The sequence below is a fragment of the Phyllostomus discolor genome, chromosome 10 (assembly GCF_004126475.2).
Source record: "Phyllostomus discolor isolate MPI-MPIP mPhyDis1 chromosome 10, mPhyDis1.pri.v3, whole genome shotgun sequence".
NCBI classification, from domain to species: Eukaryota; Metazoa; Chordata; class Mammalia; order Chiroptera; family Phyllostomidae; genus Phyllostomus; species Phyllostomus discolor.
This window is the reverse complement of record NC_040912.2, coordinates 76,635,138-76,662,644: the sequence shown is the minus strand read 5'-3', so window position 1 is coordinate 76,662,644 and position 27,507 is coordinate 76,635,138. Positions and strand designations below refer to the sequence as shown.

General features: G+C 42.9%; 1 protein-coding gene across 6 annotated transcripts in view; it reads left to right on the top strand.

Moving 5' to 3' along the window:
• The window catches only part of CEP41 (centrosomal protein 41), a 41,740-nt gene extending 14,233 nt beyond the window's left edge, over positions 1–27,507 (top strand). For 2 of the 6 annotated variants that reach the window (XM_036010912.1, XM_036010913.1), the window contains exons 4-12: positions 9,078–9,125; positions 13,393–13,454; positions 14,442–14,511; positions 19,781–19,925; positions 21,524–21,675; positions 22,078–22,145; positions 23,207–23,321; positions 23,971–24,186; positions 25,083–25,546. In XM_036010912.1, the coding sequence (XP_035866805.1) occupies positions 9,086–9,125; positions 13,393–13,454; positions 14,442–14,511; positions 19,781–19,925; positions 21,524–21,675; positions 22,078–22,145; positions 23,207–23,321; positions 23,971–24,186; positions 25,083–25,231 (1,017 nt within the window). In that variant the 5' untranslated portion in view covers positions 9,078–9,085 and the 3' untranslated portion in view covers positions 25,232–25,546. Of the gene's footprint in view, positions 1–9,077; positions 9,126–13,392; positions 13,455–14,441; positions 14,512–19,780; positions 19,926–21,523; positions 21,676–22,077; positions 22,146–23,206; positions 23,322–23,970; positions 24,187–25,082 lie in introns of all 6 variants that reach the window. The other 4 variants (XM_028525831.2, XM_036010911.1, XM_036010914.1 and 1 more) reach the window with 4 other exon arrangements.

Here is a 27,507-nt window from a genome sequence, read left to right as displayed (position 1 = left end):
TCTTGATCACTGCAGCAATGCAGTAGGTTAGCTACTTAAACTTGGTCAGACTGATAACTCCCACTTTGCTTTCCTGTCCATCTGGGGAGCACTGACATCTCACCGTGTCGAGTCTTCCAATTCATTAACACACTGTCTCTCCATTTATGCGGATCTTCTTTGGTTCATTTCATCAGCACGGTAGAGTTTTCAGGATGTAAGAACTGTACATGTTCTGTTAGACTTACACCTAAGTATTTCATTTTTTGAGCAATTATAAATGGCACTATATTTTAAATTTTGGTGTCCATGTGTTTTTGCTGTTGTATAGAAATATTTTTCTATATCTGTATCACAGACCTTGCTAAAGTCACTCTGTAGGTATAGGAGGCGGTTTGGTTTTGGGGGAGGGGTGTTTTTGGAGGTTCCTTGGGCTGCCCTGTGGAGATAGTCATACTATCTACAAAAAGGAACCGTTTTATTTCTTTTCCAGCCTGTATGCTTCTTCTTTTCTTTTATTGCCTTATTGCCCTGGCTAGAACTTCCAGAAAACTATGTCGAATGAAATAAAGAGAGCGAACATCCTTGTCTTTTTCCCGGCCTCGGGGGGGGGGGGGGGGGGCGGGGGGGAGGTTTTTAGCCTTTCACCATTAAGTATAATGTTAGCTATTATATCAGGTAGAGGAAGTTCCCTCCTATGGCTATTTTCCTGAGAATTTCTAACACGAATGACTTTTGAATTTTATTAAATGCTTTTGATACCTCAATGAAAATAATCATGTGGATTTTTTCCCCCTTAACCTGTTAATATAGTGGATTTTCAAATATTGTACTAGTTTTGTATCCATGGAATAAACCTCACTTAGTTATGGTATATAGTTCTTGTTATGTATGGCTAAATTCTATTTATTTATTTTTTTTTTGTTAAAGATTTTTGTATCTGTATTCATGAGGGTCATTGGTTTCAGGGGTGTCCAGCCTGGGCCCACGGGCAGCATGCAGCCCAGGAGGGCTGTGAATGCGGCCCAACACAAAATCGTAAATTTACTTGAAAAATTATGAGATTTTTTGTAATTACGTGTCACAGTGTATTTAATATGTGGCCCAAGACAACTCTTCTTCTTCCAGTGTGGCCCAGAGACGCCGAAAGGCTGGACACCCTGGATAGAATTTTTGTTTTGTTTTGTTTGTTTGATTGTCTTTGTCTGGTTTTTGTATTACGGTAATACTGGCCTCATAAAATTAGTTGGAAAGTGTTGTTTCCTGCTGGGTTTTTTTCTGGAAGAGTTGTGTATTATTAGTGTTAATTCTTTCTTAAACATTTGGAAGAATTCTCCATTAAACCCACCTGAGCCTGGAGAGTTCTTTTTTGAGAGTTTTGAAATTTCGAATTCAATGTTTTAATAGTTACAGGGATATTCTAATTATTTGTTTCGTCATTGGGCGAGCTGTCATAGTTTGTGTCTTTTGAGGAATTAGCGCATTTATGCCAGCTTTCGAGTTATGTGTGTAGAGTCATTTTTGGTGTTCTCTCGTTACCCTTCTGGCGGCTGCAGTGTCTGAGGGGGCAGGCCGTTTCCTTCCTGGTTTGGGTCATTTGTGTCCTCTCTCTCTCTCTTTTTTTTTCTTCACTTCAGGTTTGTCCAGTTTACTGACCCTTTCAAAGAACCAGCTGTTGGTTTCATCAGTTTTCTCTGTTGCTTTTTTGTGTTAAACTTCATTGCTTTTTGCTTTTATCTTTATTATTTCTTTCCCTCTGTTTACTTTGGTTTTATTTTGCTCTTCTGCTTCTAGATTCTTGGGGTGAGAGCTTATATTATGGGTTCAAAACTTTTCCTCTTGTTTTAATCCATGTAGTTAGTGCTATAAATTTCTCTCTGCACTGCATAAGTGAGTCCCACAGATTTTGACATGTCATATTTTCATTTTTGTTCCATTCAATGTTATCTTTATTTTCCTAAGACTTCTTCTTTGGCCAATGGCTATTTAAAAGTATGTTATTTAGTTTGCAAGTATTTGGAGATTTTTCCTGTTAAGTTTCTGTTGTTGCTAAATTTCTATTACTGATTTTAAGTTTGATTTCATTGTGGTTGGAGAATGTGCTCTGTGTATTTCAATTTTAAAAATGTATTGATATTCATTTAATTATGCAAGACCTTATCTTGCATAAGACCGTATCTTGGTATATGTTTAATGGGCATTTGAAAGAATGTGTATACTTTCCATTACTAAGAATGTGTATACTTTCCATTACTATATTCTTTCTTCTTTCCTAATTTTCTGAGGTTCCTTTTCTTTCTTTCCATTTCTAATTAGAGAACTTCTTTTAGGCTTTCTTTCTTGAGCTGATGACAGATTCTCTTATTTTTCCTTCATGCGAGAATGTCTTGATTGCCCTTCATCCCTGAAGGGCAATTTCTCTGGGCGCAGGGTTGCGCATTGGCAGTTCTTTCCTCTCAGCACTCGAAAAACATTGTGCCCGCTTCCTTCTGGCCACCGTGGTTTCTGATAAGAAATTTGCTGTTGCTCAGACTGTTTTTCCCATATAGGGAAGGTGCCAGTTTTTCCTCTCACTGCTGTCAAGGTTTTGTTGTTGTTGTTGTTGTTGTTGTTGTTGTTGTTTAGCTTTCAGAAGTTTAATTATGATGTGTCTTGGTTTGGGTTTCTTTGGGTTTGTGCTGTTTGGCATTTACTCAGTTTCTATATAAATCTGTTAGGTTTATGTCGCCAGATTTGGGAAGTTCTCAGCCATTATATCTCTGAGTGTTCTTCAGCCCCACCCTCTTTCTTCTCTTTCTGGTTTTTCGAAGGCATCTCCTCCTGGCCGGCAAGGGGGCAGACCCGAAGCTTCCCCCTTGGGCTTTGCTGGCGAGCAAGGCTGCAGCGTTCAGGTGGGGTTTGGCTGAACAAGGCTGTTCCAGTCCAACGGTTCTGTCTTGCCAGGTTGCTCCTTTCTTGGTTCTTTGGCTCCAGACAGTAGGCTTTCGTTGGGGATTTTTTTCTGTTTGTTTATTGTTATTTTGGGTTGCTCGCTCCTTCAGCTCCAAGTCCGGGGTGTGTGAGGCCAGATAAATAAATACACACACAAAAACCTCGTAGCTCCGCTATCGCATTGTCCCTCGGTTCCTGCCGTTTCCAGCCGGTCTGTCTTCCTCCACTTGTCAGGGTCTCCTTATGTTTTTTTTTTTTAATATATACTGTTCAGGGTTTTTTAATTCAACCTTTTTTCTGATTGGTGTGTTTTTTCTTAAATTAAGATATTCTTTGCCTACCATGAAATGTACCCTTTACATGATACAGAGTTTTTTAGTCCATTCACTAGGCTGTGAAAACATCACCACTATCTAATTGCAGAACCTGTTTATCATTCTAGAAGGAAACTCCTTACCCAGTAACAAGTCACTTCCCCTTCCTTCCTTCTGTCAGTCCCTGATAGCCACTAATCCACTTCCAGGACCTAGGAATGTACTGGATATTTCCCGTAAATGGAATCACACATCCCGTGCCTGGCTTCTTCCACTCAGCGTAGGTTTCGCAGGTCCAGTGTTGTGATAGCCCGAGTCAGTGCTCCGTTCCCCTCCACTGCCTCATAGCACTCCTTTGTGCGGATACCCCGCATTTTGTCCATCTACTCATGAGCTGGTGGACGTTCGGTTTGTTTCCACTGTTGGCTGTAATGTTGCAAATAAACATGAGTGTGCAAGCTTCGTGTGAACATATGCTTTCCGTCCTCTTGGTTACAGACCACGGAGTCGAATAGTTGGTCGCAGGTGACCTCTGCGTCTAATTTTCTGAGGAACTGCCAAACTGGTTTCCGCAGCAGCCACACCGCATTCCCACCAGCCACGGGGAAGGGCTCCCTTTCCTCGCGTCCTCAACAATACTTTCCATTGTCCGTCATCCTGGTTACAGCCGTCGTTCGCTGTGGGTGTGAAGTGGCATCTGGCTGCGGTCGGGGTTGGCGCGCTCCCAGTGACTAACCGTGCGGAGCGCTGTCACGTGCGCACTGGCATCTGTGCGTCTCCTCCGGAGAAGTGGCGGTCCAAGCCCTTGGGTTGTTTTTTTTTTAATTGGGTTATTTTTCTCTTTATTGTTGAGTTATGAGGGTTCTTTCATATGCTCTGGATACTAGACACTTACCAGAAATACGATTTGTGATATTTCCTCCCATTTCGTGGGTTGTCCGGGGTTTTTGTTGTACCCAGCTGGAGGAGCAGAGAAAGCTGCATCCACCTCATCTTCCTGGCAGTGGGCGTCTTCCAAACCGATTTTTATTTGCTCTGGAAGGGCCAAAGTGTGGCTCGTTGTGTAAAACTCCAAGTTTATTTTAAACTCATTGCGGGAGAGAAATCTTATTCTAGTGTTCCGTTTCTTTTGTTATTTCAAATTAAATTCTTTTAAAGCCAATTTAGAGGAAGGGTTTTACTTTCATTGTTCTGTTCACTTTTACGACTCACCTCCCTGTGTGTTCAGTGTGGCCTGTGTGCCGAGCCACAGGTCCCCTCGGCCGTCGGGGCAGCCCCCGGGGCCTGAGACAGTGCGGACCCCTATTCCGTCCGGGTATTATCACGTGTGCGTGTGCCGCAAGGTGAAAAGGGCGAGGAGCCCCGGTAAAAAACGCAAGAGCCATCTTGCAGCCCAGTGAGAGTGAAGAGTGCCCGTATGTGGTGTGTTTCTAAGCTCCGCTACTGTCAGAGCAGTAGAGGCAGGACAGGAATGAGTGAGCATTTCTCATCTCTAGGCCACACAGATGGGTCTTAATCTCTTCCTACTGAACAGTGAGTAATTCAGAATTAATCACAAAAACAATCCAGAATTTCCTGGTATCTCCTGTCCTCACCCAAGTCACCCTCTACTGAGTTCTTCAAAGACCAATACCTTCTTCCTGGAGAAAGATTATTTTTTATTTCCTTACTTCTGATTCTACTTCTCTTACAAACTCAAATACCAATGTATAGCCATGGCTAGAAATATCAGAATTATGTTGATCTTCAAGTATTTGTTTTGTTCCACAGGTGCCTGGGTGTGTCTCCCCAGCTCCCCGGCATTGCCAGACCGTGCCCCAAGCGGATCACGCTGCCCGTGAACCCCTGGCGGCGTTTTCTTCGGTTCCCCGCGCAGGGCCCTCCCGCGCTCCCCGCACCCGCTCTGGGCTTCCGTTCTGCGGCGCCAGCACCGCAGGCTGATTAAGGAGCACTCTCCACACCACGCTCTCCCTTTGTTAGCCCCCCTGCACTCTCCCATTGCCTGTATTATCCTCTCATTTCACTCTATTTTCAGTCTAATTTCAGATTTCTTTAGCCTTCTGAAATCCTGTAGACTCACGCCCCTCAGTCTTTTCTGGCCTTATTTTTTTAATTCACCTTACTTTTATTGTCTCAACACAAACTAGTCATTTTCTTTTTTTCTTTAGTCTTTACTTTTCCTGAATTTTTGTTAATAGCCTTGATCTTTAGCAGTCAAACTCATTACAGACTAGGTACTCTTCATTTTTTTTTCAGTATTTAATTCTGTTTCTTATGTCAAAGGAAGAAATGTATGTGAAAGCCTTTTACAAACCAGAAAGCACTATACACTCGTATAACTTATTGAGATTAACAAAGGACCACTGTGCCTCTTTTCACGCTTTCTGCTCCTTCTGAGCCAAAAGAACTTCTCCATAGAGGAGGGGAATATTGAAGAAAAATAAAGCAAAGGAGCTGTCTCTTAGCAACCAAGTCCGTGCCTTATAAATCTCACTTTAGATTACTGCTGCTCAAAATCACTTGCTTTTCTTACTGGCTTAGTACAAATAATGTTATTAAATTATAGGAAAACAAAGGAAAAATCTACTGAATGAGTCACTCGATTCATCGACTGTGCTCTCTCTTTGCATAACACCATTTTTATAGTTGGGTTGTCGCTTTCTCTTGATTCAAATTGTAAAACTTTTCTTTGTGTTTTTTTTTGTTGCAACTTGAGTTATAAACTAAGCCAAAGCTAATTACCACCTTATACATTTCAAGGTTACCCAACTCCTAAAGAAAGTGTCCTCTAGCTAGTATATAACATACACTGCATTCAATCAGGCCGTGCATGGCTTAAAGAAAATCGGGTGTACAAAAACTCCTATCAGATTGGGGCCTGGGTATTTGTATTGTAAAAATAACTCATTATGAGGATTCTTCAAGTAGCAGATCGTCATTGAGCAAATATTTCTGAGTGCCTACTGTGCTCGATTATGGAAGGGATAAAGACGTGTGTGTGTGTGTGTGTAAATAATCGTGGGCTTGCCAAATAATAAAGTGGGTAATAAGACTTGCACGCAAATAAGGCAGACGGATGATAAATGCCTCCTGCGTGGTAAGCCAAGCATTGGAGAAGTTCAGAGGACAGAAAGGTCACTCCAGCTGCGTGAACTATTATGATTACGTGGACAAGATGACATGTTAGAGAACTGAAGACTAACAGATTTTGTCAAGTTTGGTAATTAAGGCAAGATTGAAGAGGTAGGTTAGATGGCCATGCCTTCAGCACTAGAGCAGGGAGTTTAAATTTTAGCCCATAAGTGATGGGGAGCCACTGACTTGAAAAAAATATATTATTATTCAAAGTCTTGCCTCGGAAAATTTATCTCATTAGAATGTGTAGTTTTAATTTTTTTAAAAATATTGGTTCACTGATAGCCCTTTAAGCTCTTCACTTCTGTATAAAACAAAGATGTGTTTACAAATTAGTCAATTGTAGAATTCATTTCTAGTCTCTTTAAGAGGTAGTCAAAAAAAACCGATTTTCAGATGAAATTAGATCTGGTAAGATAAGTTGCTTAGTTAAGCTATAAGCATTACATAAAGTGGGGTAAAAATACTACTTTTCATATTTTCTACAATCACGTTTAGGGGACTCTGTGCCGATGGGCCAGCCAGCTGCCACCTGGTCTCTCCCCTGAATTGATGCAGAAACCCTCCACGTTCTTTTTTCCTCCCTACTTGGATAGAACGAATGTCTCTAGTAAAAAGAGCTTCTTATCTACAAGCCCTCTTAAATTTGTTCTGAATTTTGCCAAATATTTGCATGCCTGTGCAAAAGACTCTGGTTCCCTGCCTTCTCCTTCAGTGGAAAAAGCAAACAGTAGGCACCACAGCCAGCAGGCTGGTTGTACGGCACCGCTGGTGCAAAGATGCATCGCCGAGTGAATACTCTGAAAATGTTGATCCTTGATTGGGATGTGAACAGTACACCCTTTGTTCGTGGAAATGCAATGTTTTAGTAATAAAGACTATATAGTAAGGTTGGCTATTGTTTTCCATGCATCATGTGCCTCGGGGAATTTAGAGCGTAAAATGCTTCCCACCTGCTACTGTTAAGGAAGTTACACTTCCTACATATTTACCTCACAGTGAAATCGTGTTTTTAAAACAGCACAACTAGAGAAGCAATGCGTTTTTGTGAGCCATATTAGATCTAGATGGTTGAGAATACGAATCCTGGTTTAGCTATTATTTACTTGCTGTGTTGCTGGGCAGTCAGTAATCTTTTTTCTGTACCTCGGTTTCCTGATGAGACTGTCTGAAGCAGCCCTAGCCACAAGAAACTGCCACGTCAGCCACATGCAACTGCTGAGGACCTGGAAACCTGTCACTGAAAGCTGTTCTGGAGAAGAAGAAGGAGACTGTGGGCTGCTAAACCGCTCACTCTTTGCCTCGTCCCCACAGCACTGACCACCCCGAGTTCCCACCAGAGTTCGGGGTTGCAGGGGAGAGGGACCTGTGTCTCGGAAGAAGTCACATTTTCACTCTGGAGATCTGGTCGTGTCCTGAGTCAACTCCAGCCTGGAGAACCTAGAAAAGATCATGTTTGCTTCTCGGTCTTTAGGCTTCGTCGATCTCTTCTAAGACATTCTCAGGGTCTCCTTTGAGAAGGCTCAGGCAGCCGTGCCTCTGCCTGCAGAAGGATGGTTTCTGGCTCGGGGACTACACACTGATCCTGGTCCCAGAGAACGTTTGTCTTCAGATGGAAGAAAAAAAAAATTTAAACTCAGTGGAATTTCATTCCGTGATGAATTCATGGTAAAGATGCAATAATAACAAATGACATAAGTGGTTTTTGAGAATGTATTTTGGGTTTCAGAGCTAAACTATTCCGTTCTCTGCTTCTGACTTAAACATGAAGAAAAATTCAGAATAATTCTTAAAAACAGCAATTCCTGCCATTAATTGAAAGCGTTTCTTTTATTTGAAGCTGGGACTGAATCTGATTAGCTCCTCTCAAGGCTTAAAAGTTAGGAGCACAATTTTAGAAATGAGAGATTAGTGTGAATGTTTAGGTGCCAGTGAGAGCTTGCTGTGTTGACTTGAATCAAACTGAAGCACGTCCAGTGAAAAATAATCACCGCTGGCGTGAGAACTAGACTGTAGTTCATTCAGAAACCAGAATGATCCTGGCCCAGTTTTCAGCACGAAAACTCTCCAACCCACCTTGGCTGGAACCTGGTATTGTAGAACCAGGCTGTAAAACACGAGGGCTGGGGACTCTCCACAGTGTGGGAATCGGCTTTTTTTTTCAGCAAATCAAATCCACGGTGAATCCTAGTGGACAGACTGTGTGGTCTAGTTCAGGCTGCAACATCAGCATGAATAGTAGAAGGCCAAGTTTAGGAATGAGGGGAACCACAGGACTAAGCGGAGAGGAAAGGTTTGCTTGGGTAGCCACAACAGCACGTTTTAGACATTTGAGGACCATTGCTTCTTTCTTTCTCTTCCTCGGCGTATCTTTTCTGCAAAAGGATTATGGGGATAAAAGGAGGAGGAAAGCCTTGATTCAAAAAGGGAAAAAATTACATGAAATTATCATCTGTACTGCCTGGGGCTTCTTAATGTTTATTGTGTGCACACCCCAACTTAAACACCTTTGACCAAAACTTTTCCCATGATTCCTCGTCTTTTAATGACACTGTATAATCCAAAAGATTTCTACTATGCGTGGCCCGTCTGCCTCCTGTCATTCTCTCAACACAGGACAGGAAGGCTTAGGGAATACTAGTACTCCATTCTGTTTTTACAGTGTTACAAATTTCCTTCCATTAAAAGCATATCTAAAATGCTTATTCTTTTTTTTAGGTAACAGTATGACTAAATACATTGAGAAGCTAGAAGAGATCAAAAAAAGTGAGTAACACTATTGATGGGTTGGCATAATGGAACCCTGTAGTAGCTCTCTAAACTGGTTATTAACGGCCGTAGCCATACTCCACCGCCACACACACGGAGAGCTACGGGAGCGTGCTGAGCCTGGCAGGTGCCTAGAAAGATGTGGGAAGCACTGTAGCAGCCTGGTTAGCTGCTGGGGCTGCGGCTTGTGGGTCAAGTTGTGCCTGACTCAGCCCCATAGGAGATGTTGATGTTGGAACGGAGAGCGAGCAGCAAGGAGAGCGAGCAGCGAGAACCTGAGCTTCTAGTCTCATTCTGCCACAGTCTTTGTGGCCTTTCTCAAGATACTTAATCTTTGCAATTTTCTTATTTTCGCTATACCTGAGGTAGGAGTAATAATATCTCTCTTACTTCATAACATTCTTTTGAGTATAAATTAGACAGTATTCATGAAAGACTTAGAGATATGAGAAAGCTTATTCTTAAAGTGACATTATGCATTATAAATTCATTGCAGCCTGCCTCCTTTTAATTAAAAATCATATTTCATGCACATTCTTTTTAAAACCTAATCTTCTGCAAAGATACGCTACTACTAGTCATTGAGTGTATTGCTCTTGCACAAAATCATCATTTTTCAATCTGTGTCCAAAACAGATGTATCATGTACACACCAAGGCCAAAATTAAAGAAGCAGCAAAAATATCTGTTTTCCAAGGTGGATTTGCTCTGATCGTCAGCAGGAGAACACAGCACTAGGGGAGTGGGAGCTAATGGCAGCAAAGAGGTGCTTAGATAACAGCTTGGAATTTGGCTCTGCTAATACAGATCTTCTGGGAAGAGATTGCTCCAAACCCAGGATTCTTGTGAACTTTTGTTTATACACAGAAGGCCTTATACTGTAAATGATAATGTTTCCGCTCCTTTTGAGTTGCTGAGAAACCCCAGATAATGGATGTGGACTCTGGGGCAGCTTTCTGCTGACTCTGTCGTCCGCCTCGTTGAACCGTGAGGGCAAACACTATAGATGTTTGTTTTTTAATGTGTGATTTCACAGTAGCCTTTTCTTCTCATATATATATGAGATATAGAATAGAATATATAGAATATATTCTATAGAATATATATATTCTATATATATAACCATATATATATTCTATAGAATATAGACTATAAATACTCTATTTTAGACATTGTATTGCATTTTGTAGCTTATGCTTTAAGAATACTAAAATTTTAAGCCATGGAAAAAAGTCTTGTTTACTCACCTAGGCCGCGTTTTTGTCCTAATTCATCCATGGGGGGAGAATCCAGCTGGCCTGCTCCAGATTCGGTTTGTGGTCTCTGTCACCTCCTGTCCTTCTGTGGCTGAGCCTAAAAGCCCGTGTGCCCACGCCAAAGTGGGTCCCCTAGAAATGTCTCATTCTGCCCAGATTGCTGAAACCTGTTTAAAACATCTCTTAAACACACAATGCGGTTTCTTTACTGTGTCAACTTTAAATGGAGCCACGTCCCCAAAGAAACACCTCTGGAACAGAGTCCTGAAGAGGCTTTCCCCTTTGGAAGCCCCGGGCTTCCTTTCAGTCGGGCAGGAGGGTCCACTCACCTGGTTTCACACACTCTGTGCTGGGTCCCTGGCTACAATCGCTTCAGATTCTGGCTCGAGATCTACTTTCTGCAGGTTATTTCCTTCTCTTTTCCCATTTTCTGTTGCAGGTTTTCTTTGGGGTCAAAGGGAGGAGGAGAATATTGCCTCGTTTCGCGACACCCTAGACTCACCACTTTTCTCGGATTACCTTAGATGCCACGTCCTTTCTGTGAAATCACAAACCTCGTTCTGTCCCTTCCTTTGACTCGTCTTCCACTGTGAGCCCAACTTCCCTTTGCTAATGACTTGTTTTAACAGAACCCTGAAAACGCAGAATTCCTTTGTAATCTGAACATTCTTTCAACTCTGCCTGGGGAAAATAGATGCTCTGTGTCTATTGACTGTTTACAAAGCCTATTCTTGGCTTCTGCTGGTTAGATGACACTAGTTGGACCCAGTGTGAAACATCCTAGATAGTCAGGTCTCTGTCCTTCCAGTAACTCGAGAGAGATGGACTGCGACTCCAGACTTACTGGAGAAGCAGAACTTGATAGCGTATCTGAGACTGGGTGCGATTGTCTCCGCTGCGGAGTCTGGGGGAAGCGCAGCAGCAGAAGCTCCATTCTTAAAGCTCTGCCCGCCCTTGCAAGGACGGACTGCTCGAGCTTTCCAAGTCATCCTTCTCTATAAACTTTCAAACTTACTGTCAGACGTCTAGTTTGATCTTTTTGATCTCTGCGTAAGAATGTCAGAAAGTCCTAGCGATGGCTGTCCTTCTAAACCAGAACCAGGTACGTAGAGTTCAGGCTAGAGTGTGCAGCAGGTTTCTGGTCCTCGAGCGAGGGTGCTGGAAACATTGATCATTCGGATTTGGCAGAGCCGGGTTTCTTTTGAGGTAATTGCTGCTTAGTTAAAGGGGAATTTAATGTGTGCATTTTGTACTCAGAATGTGAAGCATTGGAAAAGTATTTCAAACTCTGTAACTACAGCAAAGGAATATCAATGGATAAATGGCACAGTGCAAACTACTTGAAAGCTATTGACTGTTTTCATTGGCTGATGTATTGCCACTTTGATTTAAATAAGTGAGTTTTGGTGGCAATTGAGGGGAATTCTTTAGTTATTCAGTTGCACTTTTTATAGCTGGTACTCAGCCTATTTGGGTCTGCATCCTGGTAGAAGCTCCTTTGCATCTAGGTTTGTCTCCTTGTTCTAAGAATATTCTTAGAATAAGCTGTTCTAAGAATTTTCTAGAAGTAATGGTCTCTTGCTAGCCAGTTGCTCTCTTTAGGACAGTTTAGAACAAAGAAGCTTTAATTCCCTGTAAGAAAGAGTCTTGATGTATTTACAAAGGCTAGTTTTTAAGGTAATATCATTTCCTGACTCTGAGTCATAAGGTGTTTGGTAAATCAAGCAAACATTGTCCTCCAAACGTAACTATCCGGTCTGTACTGGTTTTTTAGGAAAATTCGTGGAAATGATTAGAACACCAGGTAAACAGCCTTAAATACCTTAATCCTTTCCTTTGTTGCTAGGAGTCTTGGCTTATGAGACACCTATGCCGTGAAGTTCACAGCAATTATCCAGCCCACCTTTAGTAATTCTGAAATAATGAAATAGTCTTAAGGACTCCTGGGCTCCACTATAGGAACCGAGAAGGAGGAGGGAAGGGAAGAGTGGGAGGGAGCTGCACACTGAAAACTTCGGAATTGGCAGTCATCTTCAGAAAAGTGTAGGGAAGCTAACCCTCAATGTGCCTCTGTGGGACAGGGATTAGATAAAGTGAGATTGGCTACGTTTTTAAAAAACAGTTCAATGTGACATGAAGAAGTATTAAATGATTGCAGAAATCCCCTCATTGGAGGAGTGAGGTATGTTTCAGAACTGTGAAGACAGCACAGAACAAATAGATGTTTTAGGCTGATTTCTATTTCACTTAACTATAAAAAACAAGTACCAGAAAATGTGTTACCTTAACCACTTTAAGTGTACAGTTTGGTAGAGTTAAGTGTACCCATGTTGTCGTGCAGTAGATCTCCAGGACTTTTTCACCTTGCAAAACCGAATAGGTTGCTTTTTGTTGAAGTGAATTTGAAGAGAAACTGACACAAAAGATTGTCATGACCAGTCATAACTTTGTGCCCAGCACTGTACCCACAGGGCAAAGTGTTGTCCGGTGTCTGGAGCACAGTTCACACCCTCAGGAATGTCACTGCTCTCTTTCCAGGGCAGGGTGGGAGTAGCTGGGTGTCAATGTGTTACGGGCCGGGGCCACTCAGCTTCTGGGCCTCTGTCCTTGTTTATAAAATGCAGACATTTTTCTCTGCTTTGTTTTGAAAAGGATTTGAAGCAGTTTATAAAAATGTGGTACAATATCATCCAAGTACAGATAGCATGGTAAAAGGAAAATGGTGGACTAATAAAGTACAGGCACGGGATAGAAAGTCTCTAGACACGAAGAGGTGGCTTATATATTCCATCCACTGCAGGCTTTCTGCTGGCCAAAGCAAAGAGGGGAAATGAGGAGCTGATATAGTACTAGCCACTGTTCATCTTGAGGATCAAATGACATAATGCATGTAAAAGCATATAAATAACTTGAAGAATATACCATGTAACTTGATGATTAGAAAGAAGGAATACTTCTAAGAAAGCAAAATAAACCTAGAAAAATATTTGTCCTATCCTGCTTTTCAGATTATAGATACAAAAAAGATGAACTTTTCAAGAGACTAAAGGTTACGACGTTTGCCCAGCTGGTAAGTTGAATGGTCTTCCACTGGAGTGAAGACCGTGTCATTTGTGCTGCTCTGTGTGCGTCTGTCTGAACTGGACTCTGGGTAATGTTTGCAGAGGGGGTTCTTCTGATTCTTTCTATTTCACCTTGGGGAGAACTAATGGGTGTGTGGCATGTTCATTTGAGGATGGTGTGAAAATTTTCTTTTTTCTGTAATAAGAATTTTATAAAGTAAAATGTCCATTCTGCTTTTAAACCATCACATTTGTGGTTTAGGCTTTTATTTCCTCATTCATTTAATTTAATATTTAGAATCTAGAGTTCTGGACTCTGGGGTGCTTGGACTCTTTCTCTGTATAAATCAGGCGATCTCCCTTCTATGACTGGGTTCTTCTTCCAAGCCTTTCTTGGGCTATTTTGTTATTTGGGGAAAGTCATTTTCTTCTTTCATTTGAAAATTACGGACCAAGTGTCTCTCTGGCCCCCAAACAAGAGTTCCATTGATACAACTCAAGATGATTCTTGGGTCTTAGCAGCCAAGTTGTAAAAAGTACTTTAAAAACTATATGCAGGTATACAGTATTATAATCAATATACTCCTAATTTCATTTATATCTTCCGTACATAAAGAATTGCTGATGTAGTTGCTGTATGCAATTCTGTTATTGTAAGTATTACATTTTCAAGAAGTAGCATGTTATGTTGGGACTAGACTATATGTGGGTGCAGTTTCAGACTCGCGTTTCTTGTCCCAAATTATCCTTTTGGCCTTTAAGTTTATTGTGCAATGTTTTAAAGGCGTCTGTTCTTCTTGAATGATTGTCTGCAGTGTCATTACCACTCCCAGAGTGAGGAGACCTGAGATCGAGTCCCTAGGTGGGGGCACTGCCAGTTTCTTAAAACAAGAGAGCTTTGATGTTCCCTGCCTTTTGGAAAAAGACAGGCTTGCCTCTGTTGAAACACAAACAAACATACCCACAGCTACACATTTCATTCTCTTTTCTCTCAGGTCATCCAAGTTGCTTCTTTATCCGATCAGACACTGGAAGTGACAGCTGAGGAGATTCAAAGGCTAGAAGGTAATGAGAGCTGAGGACGCGGGAGTCACAGAGCGGCCGTCTGACTGAAGGCGGCCCTCCGCGGCTGTGGCGCACGGGCTGGGCTGCGTCTGTCTGTAGTGAGAGCGTTACTCTCTGAGAAATGCTGTCCGGCTCCTTAATTGTTAACTCCCATTTCTTTAAAAAAAAGCCATCTGGGTTTGTGGCTCTAGCATTTCTGGCTTTAAAGGTTTTAGATGGGTTTAATATACTAACTACTTTTTTTCAACAAATATTTTTAGTGCTTTCTATGTGTGTCCTGGCCACAGAATTTGGTGCCAGGAGCGACAGTGATGACTAGAACACAGCTCTGGCGTTCATGGAGTTTGTCGTCACGTGTGTGCACGTGCACACGTGTTTGTGCGTTGGGTGAGGAGAACGGTAACAGGAACACAAAATTACTAATGTGGCAGCAAGTCATAACGGAGCACCAAAAGGAAGCCATCATTTGTTGAATATATTTGCATATGCTAGGTACTCCACATGAGTTCTCTTATTTAATTTTCTCACAGACTCTAGAAGGAAAGGGCACCTTACAGAAGAGAAGCCCATGCCCAGGGGTTTGTTGGCTTGCTGAACGTGATGCAGCCAGTAAGGCATGGACCTAGAATACACTTCTCCGTGTCTCCCATAGCAACCGGCATCTTTGCAGTGGGGGTTCAGAGGAAGGGAAGGTGTTTTCCAGTTAGAAGACAGGTAGGCTATCCTAAAGCTTTCAGACTAAACTCTCCTCTCCAGGTGAGGCATTTGCTGGCCAAGGAGCAGGCAGAGGCACGGAGAAGAAAAAGCTCCCAGCGTGCCTGGGGCCCCACGTAATCCAGGCCGGCTGTGGATGAGTGAGAAAGAGGTGCCTGGTAGGAGATAAGGCCGGAAAGACAGTTAGGCTCCGGAGTTCTTTTCTTAAATTCCTAGTCGTTAAAATAAACCCTCTTAGTTGTACACAAAGTTAAGGTCTTTATTTTATCCCGAAGCACTCACCAATCAATGCGTGGCTGTTTATTGAAGGGGAATGTGTTTTGTTAAGTTTGATGTAGGCCAGTAATTCGACTTCTGATTTCAAGACAAGTTTCTCAGGAAGTCTGAACACTGGGTTTGTGCAACTCAACTGTCATTTCCCTGGGCTTGTTTTTGTTAGCAAGGATAAAGGGAATCTGAAAAAGCCAGGAATTTATCTTTGACAGATGCCTCTCACACAGCAGAGAAAGAAGGGCTCTTTGTAACGGAGATAATTGAGTCTCCTCGTACAAATACCCCCAATTTTAACCTGGTTATGTAAGTACCTGGCCTGGGTCTTTTCATTCATTATAGAGCTTGCAGCACCAGGACATATGGGCACATGCAATTTTCTCTTCGGAGATGAATTTGCACAGCAAAATAGACTCTTGTAAAATAGGACACCATAATGTGTGAGTAATATTAGTGTTTTTCTAGTGCTCTACACAGAATAATAACTCACTCAGGAATGCCTGTAGAACAGATTGTATCTGTTTGCATATTGGCTATCTTTGAAGATTACAAAATCTCATTTTATACTGTTTATTGTTTTTCCCTGACTTAAAAGTATATTTTTAGAAAATTAGAAAACTACAAAAAAATAAAGAAAGAAGACTCAAATAACTAATAATCCTGCTAACATTTTGGTCTATTTTCCCCCTATCTAACTCCCACCGAAATCCATACTCTGTATATAGCTTTGTATGACAGTGTTCTCAAGGAGCATTCTGTTGTGCATACTTTCCCGTGCCGTTCAATAGACTTCCAGAGCTTCCATGCAAACACCATGTGGTCATATAATGTCTATTGTTCTCTTATTGCTGGAGCATCCCAGTTTTTCTAATTTTCCACTCTTATAAAACCACGCTGCATGTAAACACGTGAGTGTGTGCACGGTTCTGATTGTTTCCTGAAGACGAACCGCCGCAGACGGACCAAGGGGGGAGCCATTTGGAGACGCTCAGTGCTGATTCCGCATCTTCTCCCGCGTGGTTCTGCCCCTCGGCATTCCCACCGGGTGGAGGAAGACAGGGTCCTCCCCATCCTAGCCAATGCCGAGTAATTATCACTTTTGTAAATATTGGCCAGTTTGGTAGGTGACAAATTGGTAGATGTAATGGTTTTCTTTCGAACGCCTCTGATGGTGAGAGTGAGCCCGGTGTGCGTGGGCGTGTGCGTGCGCGTGTGCGTGCATTGGTCACGTGCATTCCTGTTGAGGACGTTCCAGGCCCTTTCCCACTTGTTTTCTAAAGGAATCTTCACCTTTTACTTCCTGACTTATGAAAGCTCCATGTAATTATGATATCCTACTTCCGAAATCAATACAGCCATGGAAATAAATGAGAAAAAATTTTATTTGATGATTTGTAACAATTTCCAAGCTGTATTATTATTAAGTAAAAGTAAAACAAGAAAACAAAGTGTAGAGCAGCGTGGATGGCATTCTTCTGGACACGTACGAAGGGGGAGAAATAAAATGCATGCAAAAGGATGTCGTCGTTTTATTTCTGGAAGGTGACACAAGTGTGTGGAGCTGGTTCCCCTAGGGGAGGGGGCCTGAGGGCCGAGGGTCAGAAAAAGGCTCTTTTCCCATATCTTGTTTGCATTTTTAACTTATGTACATTATTCTTTTTCAACTAAAGAGCTAGTTAATTAAACAGAAACTCTGTGAATTAAGTATACTAATCTTTCCTCATCCATATATGTTACAGATATTTTTTCCTAATTTGTTATTCACCTTTTCATTTTCTTTGTGCTGGTTTTTTACATAGATGAGGTTTGCATTTTTATATCATTACATCTCTTAGCCTTTCTTGTTGTGTTTTGTTTTGCTGCTTTAGACTCATAAATTCCAAAATAAGAGAAATTATTTACCTCTGTTTTCTTCTATTAGCTTGCTTATTTGTTTTTTGTTCGTTTGTTTGTTTGTTTTTAATACCAACCCATCTGTTATATATTCTGGGATGTGATATGAGGGGGTCATCTAAATTTGGTTTTCCTAGATAGTTGACAGATGCTTCCAACGCTATTTATTCAGTAGTTCTTTCTTTACCAGCTGATTTGTGATGCCACCTTTAACATATATTAGCTCTTCACATACATCCTAGGATTTGTGTCTCTGTTCTCTGCCGTAGTCTGTTGTTCTGATGTAGTTCTGCATTGCTCTGATTATTTACCTCTTCAGTGTACGCTGCCATTTAATGAGTCAAGTTTTCCAAATTTTTATGTATGTGTGTGTAATTTTCTTTTGCTCTTTTTATAGTTAAAATCCTTGTAAACTTTTTTTTTAAACAATCCCATTGGGATTTATATGAAGGCTAAAAATTAAATTAAGTTTGGAAAGGATTAACATCATTTAACTTTCAGTCACCCAGTCAGGGCTATGCACAGTGTGTCGCTCTCTTTGTTTAGGTCTTTAGTGTCCCGAAGTAAAATGTTTATAAGACCTCTAGAGAACATAGAAGTTTTTATAGGACCTTTGCATTTCTTAGTGGGTTTATTTTCTAGGAGAGTATATTGTATATCTGTCATTGTTACTGTAAATGAGATCTTCATATTTTCTAATTGGTGTATAGGAAAAACATTTTGTTTGTTTGTTAGTATTTTTTTAATGTAACCACATACTTATTTTCCCTATGGGATTTTCCTGAAGCTTCTCAGTATATTATATGCAAATGAAGACCTCACTTCCATTTCTTCTCTAGTTATACTGGTTAGAACAGCAAACTCTCATACTTTTTTGTATCAGTCTCCCTCCACACTATAATATTTATTAAAAATATAACATGTATAATACATACAAATTATTGAGGACCTCAAGGAGTTTTAGCATATGTAAATTATACCTATTAATATTTAGGGTATTAAAAATTTACACTGAGAACTTAAAAAATATTTACTTACTATTTCACTTAAAAATAACCAGACTAAACCTATTGCAAATAGAAATAGCATATTTTCATGCAAAATAGCTATATTTCTAAAACAAAAATGTTAGAATGGAATTGTATTACTTTTTTAGAAGTCTCAATATCTGATTTAATAGAAGACAGCTGATTCTCTTATTTTCTGCATTCAGTGTGTTACAGTATGCTCTTTGGGTTGAAATATATGAAAATCTGGCCTCACACAGACCTGTGGTCATAAAAGGGTGGAGTGTTTTCATAGTCCTTTCAGTTATTGTGGATATTTTTCTTTGATACCACACCAAAACTTGACACTGATAGTTTCCTAAAGGTGAGTTGTAATGTGGAATCTGAAATTACATCAATGAGCTTTTCATACTCGGCTGCATTAAAACCCACTGTTCTGTCTTACGCTTTGAATGCACCTCTTATCCATGTATGATTTTATGCCATCACATATTGGCTGTGTGAATATTATTGGTTCACTGAGTTATGAAGATCTTCCAAATGCTGACAAATTTCATTACATGGTATCAAAAAATCGCATTTATCAATTTCACCGCCTATCTTATCAGCAAAGGCATTAAGTCTGGGGAAGCAGTCAAGCTCCTGATGGCACGAAGTGTCCAAACTTATGATTTTTGTTCAAAATTTAATCATTGCAACAAATGCCATCAGTTGTTTTCCTTCAAATGACAAGTTCCCTTTTACACTTAGATCATTTTGGGGAAAATGTCTGCCAACTGTACAAGTCTAAGTAACCACAGTTTTTCTCAGCTTTTCTTCCAAGTGAAAATGGTGTTCATGGCAAAAGCAGCAGTAATCACACTCCTGCTTTTTCTCGAGACAGCCGCGGTGCCCGGGTGCGGAGCAGACTGGCCGTGTGCCGCTCCCCATTTCATCATGCAGAGCATTAAAAAGATGTGTACTTAAGGGTGAGATTTAATAAAATGATTAATTATCACTGCATCATCGGGGACGTTTCTTAGTGAGACTGCCATATTAACTGTGATTGCGGTTGGTGGAAATAGAGCGATTGCTAATGAACTCGATGCCTCTATTCAGGCTCTTGTGCAGGCACTAGCAGTCTTACCCACCATTTCATTTGCACCATCAGGGCAAATATCGACACAGTGAAAAAGACAGATAGGAAAACAGTTTTCATCTTGCATATCCCTGAAGGGTCCCTGGGGACCCCTGGGGTCCATTTTGAGAACCCACCTACTAGAATTTACAGAATGATTTAAGTAAGGTGATGTGAGTTCCTTTTCTTGACCTAATTTCAGTGGCGCTGCCTGACAAATACAGAGTCGACAGTTAAGTGTATTTATTTCTCCATTTGCAAATTTTAGACAATGATTCTGGGACTTCAGACCCTGACGCTGAAATCACTGCCAGGACCAATGGGAAGGGGAGCCCCGGCGAGCAGTCGCCGAGCCCTGTCCAGTTCATAAACAGCGTGGGAGCCGGGGACTCCAGCCGCTCGACACTCCAGAGGTACTCGGACCGGCTCTGTCCCTTCACCGCATCCCACCTTCCTATTAGTCGAGAGAGCGATTTCAGAGAGACTTAATTACCTGAGAACCAGATTGGCAGTGGGAAAGTCCCACATTTCCACCTACCGAAATGCCACCTCCTGATTCTTTTCACAGCATTCTTGGTCAGTGAATGTAAGAATCTATTGACAGGGCGGCATTCATTTTCACTCCTCACTTCCATTCTTCTCAGCCTTCCCGTGTGCACGTTTGCTGTGGGGACCCGGCTTTACAGCAACTGTCTTTCCACTCAGAGAGCATGATTTTCCCCACCTCTTCTGTCTGCTGCAGCTTGTAATTATCCCGACTGGAATCGGAAGAAAAATCGAGTGTCACACACAGTGCTCTGCTATTAAATGGGTGCAAAGGGGAGTGACAGCAGCCCTTGGGGTCGATTGTCCAGCTGCGCCGAGCTGGTCCTTATTCCACGCGCTGCGACGCAACCCTTTCTTACGAACACTCACTGGCGATTATAAGACACTGCTGATTATCGGCGCATGCCCATCCCCTCTACTTGGTAAAATAGGCCCATTAGGAAAGAATTGCTATCATCTATACTACCCTTATTATTTTTATAGCTACTTTTGTGCAAGGACTCTGAAGTTGCATTCAAAGCAAGATAGACCAACATGACTTCCAGTGAAGATAGAATTTCTTCTCCTTTGGTTCAACAAATATGCACTATGTAGTTACAGTGTTTATCACACTTACACGCGGAATTTGACTTGCTCTGATGGGAGAGGAACTATACTGCGTGCCAGTCTGAGGTTTGGCGTGTGTGTCTTCATATTTTCCTGGGAGAGGAATCATCATCTTCTAAGAGAAACACCCCACTACTCACCGTTTTATTTATAACACCTGCTTTTCTTATTTCTTTCATTCATGTTTTAGCCACATTTTCCCTATAATATTGCTATGGCGACCAATTTTAGTGATTGTATGACCTTAGAAATAGAACTGTCTCATTTTCATCCTAGCTTTTCGTGTGTCTGATTATATGAGTGTCTCCAAACCTAAAAGCCTCTTCAACCTCAACATTGTAACCTATAACATGGAAGTAAGTACAGATAACGACTGAGAACATTAGGGTTCAAATCCGTATCAGACAGGTCACTGTATGAAAAAACACTGTTGTTACTTTACGTAACGTATAACACACATAGGAACACCTTCACTTTTCCTGTCCTGTCAACCCTATTCTTTCCCCTTTGCTTTCTTACACCCCCCTCCAAATTCCTCCGGGTTAACTGTTTACCTCTTCCTTTCTCTGAATGCTGCCCCGTAGTTCCTGCCCCTCAGCCATGCCATTGACCTAACACACATTGTCTGAAGGTGAGTGTGGACCTGTGGACCCCTCCTCGGGGCCCAGTGAGCTAGAATAGGAGCCAATAGGGTCCTGTGTTCAGAGGCAGGACTGAGACCCTCTCTCCACTTTCCTTTGTCTTTGAAGAACCTTTTGAAAAAGACACTGAACACTCTCTCGCTATTCTGAAGAAACGCACACGACCTTTAGCCACCGGCCCCTGACTAGTGTCTGCTGACCTACTTTTCTGCCCGCAGCGTCATCAGCGGTGTTGGGGAACTGGATCTAGACAAAGGGCTAGTGAAGAAAGCAGAGCCCAACACCAAAGACAAACCTTATCCCGACTGCCCCTTCCTGCTGCTAGATGTGCGCGATAGAGATTCTTACCAGCAGTGCCACATTGTCGGAGGTAAGAGAGAGGCGGCTTTATAGTGTCTCACTCCCCAGAGCAGAGCCCGTTCCTGCGGCCCGGCAGCCTGAACCACGTCCCACGGTCCGCAGCTTCGGGACCGCGTGTGTTATTAGCTTGATCCGCCGTGGGAGCGCCGTGGGAGCCTGCGAGGTGGCTTGTCCGTGAGGCTCTGAGACAGGCTGGTGACGTTCTCAGGTGGCTCAGGAGCCTGGTGCCAGATGTCGGAAACCGTCCCGTGAAGCTTCATATTTTGCTGATAGTGTCCTGTTTCTCTTCTTCTGCAAAAGTATTATCGATTTTGAAAATATATTTCTTTTAGTTAGACTTGAAACCAACCGGGGATTGGGGCCAAGTTGTGCTAGGAGGGCTATAAACTTCCTAATTTTTATTTCTTTGCAGCTTACAGTTACCCAATTGCAACTCTGTCTAGAACAATGAACCCTTATTCAAATGATATTCTCGAATACGTATCCTTTGTTGCATTTGAAGGAGCTGGGTGATAGTGAGGACTGTAAGAAGCAAACTTATCGTGAGTCACAGCTCCCAGTAGGAAAACTCTGGGAAGGACTTTTGATAATAATTAGCTTACTTGGCATATTTTAGGATTTGGATTCTTAGCTGTTGCTGAGTGTGCCAGCTGGGACGGCAGACGCTTCCAGGTCAGCCCGCACTGGGCCAGAGAACATCGGGTTGGAGGCTGGGACCCATTAAGAGTTCGTCCTGAGGTTTTTTCCCCCAGGGAGCTTTCCCGAGTAAAACTCACGAAGTGATTTTCTTCCTTCTATTTTAACTTTGTTCTTCTTAAAATATTAAGTGTTTTGCTCATAAAAATCATACAAGTAGAAAAACAGTTTAAATACTGAACTATCTAAGAAAGAGAATTGAAATCTTCGATAATCACCCATTTGAACAATTTACTGCATTTTTGTGTATTTTATTCCATCTCTCTTCTACGTATTTTTGAATGAAGTAGCAATCATACTGTACATATAGATTAGTATCTTGCTCTTCTCCACATGATATTACAATGTACTTTCTCATAGTAACACAAGCTGTTTATAAACTCCATTTTTGATACATTGTAAAATATCTTTGGATTTACTATAATGTACTCAACTTTTTATCTCTATTGTTCTTTTAGGTGATTCCCTTTTTTTTTTTTTTTTTACTATTATAAACAAGGCTGCATTAGAACACATTGGGCATAAAAGTTTTCTATTTCCTTCCCTGTGACACGGAGCTTATAATACTTCCCAGCGTCGTGACAATAGCAGAGCCAAAGGGTATATACAGTGTGTGACTAGTGCTGTCTCGGGCCGTGGTGATATTTGTCTATAAAAGAAAAGAATACCAGCTTGTGTGGTTTCCATGACGGAGAGAAGGCTGGTAACTGCTGGTGTGATGGGTAAAGAGCGAATTCCCCTGAATTCAGAAAGGTGAACTGGGACAGTTCTTTGTTCCCTGGGGTTTCCTACAGTCTAGGAGCATTAACTCAGCGTGGTCGAACCTTAACTCCTCTAACTCTTAGAAAAATGCCCACGGCAAGATCATCATTCTCTACGACGACGACGAGAGGCTAGCCAGCCAGGCGGCCACCACCATGTGCGAGCGAGGATTTGAAAACCTCTTCATGCTTTCTGGAGGTGAGCGGGGCCGTGTTCTGCTTAGGACTTTAAAGACTGGTGTTTGGATTCACAGTCTTACAGCCCCATTTCACCCCCTTTCTCCTCGGAGTAGTCGGGGGAAACACCCCCGAGATACCGCAGGCCACCGCAACAAAGCAAGCGTGGCAGTGAAGCAAGTCATGATCTTTTTGCTGGTGGAGGGTCTTGCCTTCAATTTGGGGGAAAAAAAAAAAACAACAACAAACCCAAAAAAGATCTGTGAAATGCAACGAAGCGCAGCGCCATAAAACCAGGCCTGCTGGTGCTTTGCAAAGACAGACAACCTTGCTGGCTGAAAGGAGGCAGGAGTTGTGTGAAACTTGTGTTATCTTTATCAGCACATGTTTCACATTCCTGAGATACCGACGTGGCACCAGGGCTCTGTAAGAAAGCCTGGATGTTGAAGACTTAAGCAAAAGCATTTCTGGAGGAATTCTTACAATCCCGCATAACAAGCGGCATTTTCTGGTGTAATTTACTTGACAGCAGAGCAGTTAGGAAACATTGTACGTCCCTGTGTCAGCCTCGACTTGAGACCCAAGATTAGGAGCTGGGCGGGCTCCCTGTCGGGTTTTGCCTTGGCCTCCCAGTGTTAATGCTGCCTTTTCCCATGATCTTCCACACCCAGGTCTGAAAGTCTTAGCTCAGAAATTTCCAGAAGGATTGATTACGGGTTCCCTGCCAGCATCTTGCCAGCAAGCCCTTCCTCCTGGTTCTGCCCGGAAGCGATCGAGCCCCAAAATGCCACCCGCACCAGCTGAGAATAAGTGGAGATTTACCCCAGAAGACCTAAAAAAGATAGAATATTACCTGGAAGAGGATCAGGGTCCTGCAGACAATCCCAGTAAGATATTTTGACCTTTAGAGATAATGTTTTCCGTAGAGCTTGAGATTTGTAGCTTTGAACATCACTTCATCATATGGAAAGTTTGATCCCTTATAATATATTCAAAGTCTTAAAACATTTGTTGGGGGGGGTGGTGCGGGTGTGGTGCAGGGAGAGGGGGCAAGCGGAAGTGATCCCAGATTGTGGCAAGAATTAGTCATTGTGCGCACACACAGAAGAGAAGAGAATTTATCAAAGTGTATGTATCTCAGGCAGAGTTGAGACGCTAAGCTAAGGCAGTCAGATTCCTTCTTGGAAGGTTTTCATTTCCTTCTCTTGCTTCTAGGCACATTTAAACCACTTCTGGCCTTTGCTTTGCACATCACTTCCTCTTCTCGGGCCCCGAATCGCTCCTGCCCCCTTCTCTATTGGTGTGGCTCAGTGGATTGAGTGCCAGCCTGTGAACCAAAGGGTCACTGGTTCTATTCCTGGTCACGACGGCACATGCCTGGGTTGTGGGCCAGGTCCCCATTAGGGGGGGCACGAGAGGGAACCACACACTGATGTTTCTCTCCCTTTCTTTCTCCCTCCCTTCCCCTCTCTCTAAAAATAAATAAATAAAATCTTTTACAAAAAGAAGAAGGAAGGTGGGACAGGCTAGGCTGACTGGGAACCATGGAGAAGAAGAAAGAAAAGCTATCTGGCTCTTCTTTCATCCCTGCCCCTTTCCTCACCTTTAAGCTGGTCTCAAGGGTAAACAGGTTTTAGCCTTAAGTATTCAATAAACGCTAAATAGGACTTTATTAGTTTAAAAGTGGTTGTAGCATAAGGCTTCATTAGCTTAAAAACGTACTTGGCAGCTTTTCCCTGGGATCATTCTTGCAGCTCTGCTCCCTGCTCCCTTGCCCCCTCAGGCCGGCCGAGTCCAGCGAACACCTGCGGAAGAGACTCCAAGCTTCCAAGCGCTCGCAGCAGCCAGAACCCGCCCGCCGGGGGCCCCGCTGGGGGCCCCGCCAGCCATCCGAACCCCCGAGGCCACCTGCAAGGCAAACCCTGGAAGTAAAGACTCTGTCTGTCTTAGTCAAATAAATGTTTTTTCTCCTTTCAGAACCCCTGAGCAGTTCCCCAGCTGGTCATTTCCAGGAACTGCTGCAGAGGAGAGACCGTGACCCGTATGATAGGCCCTCTCCCCTCTCCCTGTCCCCAGTTCCTTCCGACATCCCGCTCCGGAAGGGTCTGTACACAAACCGGCGGCAGGACAGGCTCCAGTGCCCTCCCTGTTATCTACAAAACAGTTACGTCTCTGAAACTGAGTAGGAAAAAAAGAGTCTCGTTTTGAGGGGCTTTAATGTTTTTTGACAAAGGTCCAGCTTGTTTTGGTCTGTATCCCGTGTTGTTCTGTAAATACTTCAGTCGCATCGGGTGTGTTCCTCCCAGCCGGTTCTTTTTCACTCACATTCTGGGTTTCATGAAGGTTCTCCTGGTAGGCTCTGCCGCCTGAGAAGCTGGGCCTGGGGCGCTGGTGGTTCTTAGCTTCCAGCCTTGCCGGAGCCCCCCAGCAAGGTCCCACCGGCTGAGGTGCTCTTCCCAGCTCACGATGCAGGCCTGCCGGAGCGTGGAGGCCGGTGAGGCCCAGCAGCGCAGCTCTCACACTGCCCGAGGGTTCCCCCTCGCCAGATGTCTCGTGGAGCTTCACCGGCGATGGCATGCGCCCCATCCACGTGCAGGGCTGCGGAGGGAGAGGGCCTTTGGGCCCCCCCCCCCCCCCCCCCCCCCGGAGCCGGCCCTCCTGCGTGTAGCAGTTGTGAGTTTCTACTACCCAGCTCAGGTCCTTCCACCTTAGGTGGGTAGAAGTCACGGCCACTCGAAAACCTTGGCTTCGGGTGGGCCAAGGAGACACACAGGTGAGGACGGCTCCCCTTGCTCTGGCAGAGCGGACAGCCCCTTCAGCCCTCGCTTAAAATGCAGTATTAGTCTAACTGAGTAATTAGTGCAATTTCCTGCTTACTTTTCATTCTCACGACTGAGCTGTGATTACGAGGTTGTGATTAGAGATTCTGGTTTGGGCCAGAATTTTGAATCAGCATTAATTGAATTGCTAGATGACTGACATTCATTCCATTTAATTGGGGGAACAAAAGACCTCAGGTAAGGATGAGGAACTCTGAAATCCTCAGGAAAAGGAGAAGAGCCTTGTTAATTTTTATGGTCTGTGATCTGTAGCTGTGATAAGGAACCGAGGAATAAATTGTACTCTTCGTCATGGCAACCAGCATCTGAAAAGCCAACTGAAAATTGCCTGTCCTTAGGTGGTTCCCACCTGCTGGGTGAGATTCGCCCTAACGGCGCTCTTCTCTCGCCATCAAAAAAAGGAAAAAGTACCACCGTATTTCCAGCATGGGGGCTGTGTTTTTTAAGAGAAGTAAAGGTAATAAATATCTCGTAGAGACATATGGAAAAATAACTTTCAGGTTCAGCCCAGTTCTGATTTAGTATGTTTATTCCTCTCTACTTGATTTCCAAAGTACCACATTTTCCGATGCTTTAGAAATCAAATAGACCAGCGACATTGTTCCGATGTCAAGCCGTGCCCAGTTTTCCACAAGATTCCAGAATCGTGTATAAAATGCAGCCAATGTACACACAGCTTTAATGAGGAGCCTGTCATGTTCCCCCATAAATTTATTGCCTGAGAACTTAGTTCAGCCTTTGCAAATGCCAAAAGGCTCTGGCTTTTTATTTTCTTTACAACATAAATTTTTTAAAATGCAAATTTTTCCACACTCAACTTTCCCCTCGCATGGACAAGACTCTCAGCCATTTTGACACATATGCATTTTTAAGAAAACAAAAAATGTTTTCTCTGTAACACAGTTGTGGTTGTGCCATTTTCGAGTTGACTAGCCAGGAGTTTGGATTTCCCCATGGGAGTCTGTTCGGGGAGTGAATGGTGGGCCCCCTTTCTTCCTACCCTGCATCCATCGCCACCGCCGAACAACGCCCGAGTGGTGGAAACCACCGCACACGTGTGGACAGCCAGGTTAGCCACACCTGCCGGGACCGCTGCGCAGTCAGCAGAGCATTCTGGCAGGTTGAGGTATTTACGTGTCTTTGTCACAGTGCTCTGCCCCGCTGGTGAGGATTTTCAGTGACGACTCCTCAAAGACCTGTTCGGACTCCGCACTAGGGGCGTTGAACGTCACTCGCAGAGTTTTTCCATTGCTTCAAATGTTCAACTTGACTCGTTTCTTCGTTAGATTAACTGACGTGTGTTATTGAAGCGACCAGTGGTACTTTGTGCTGTTATGAACGTCGAAGATTAAAGCACATAGTTATTAA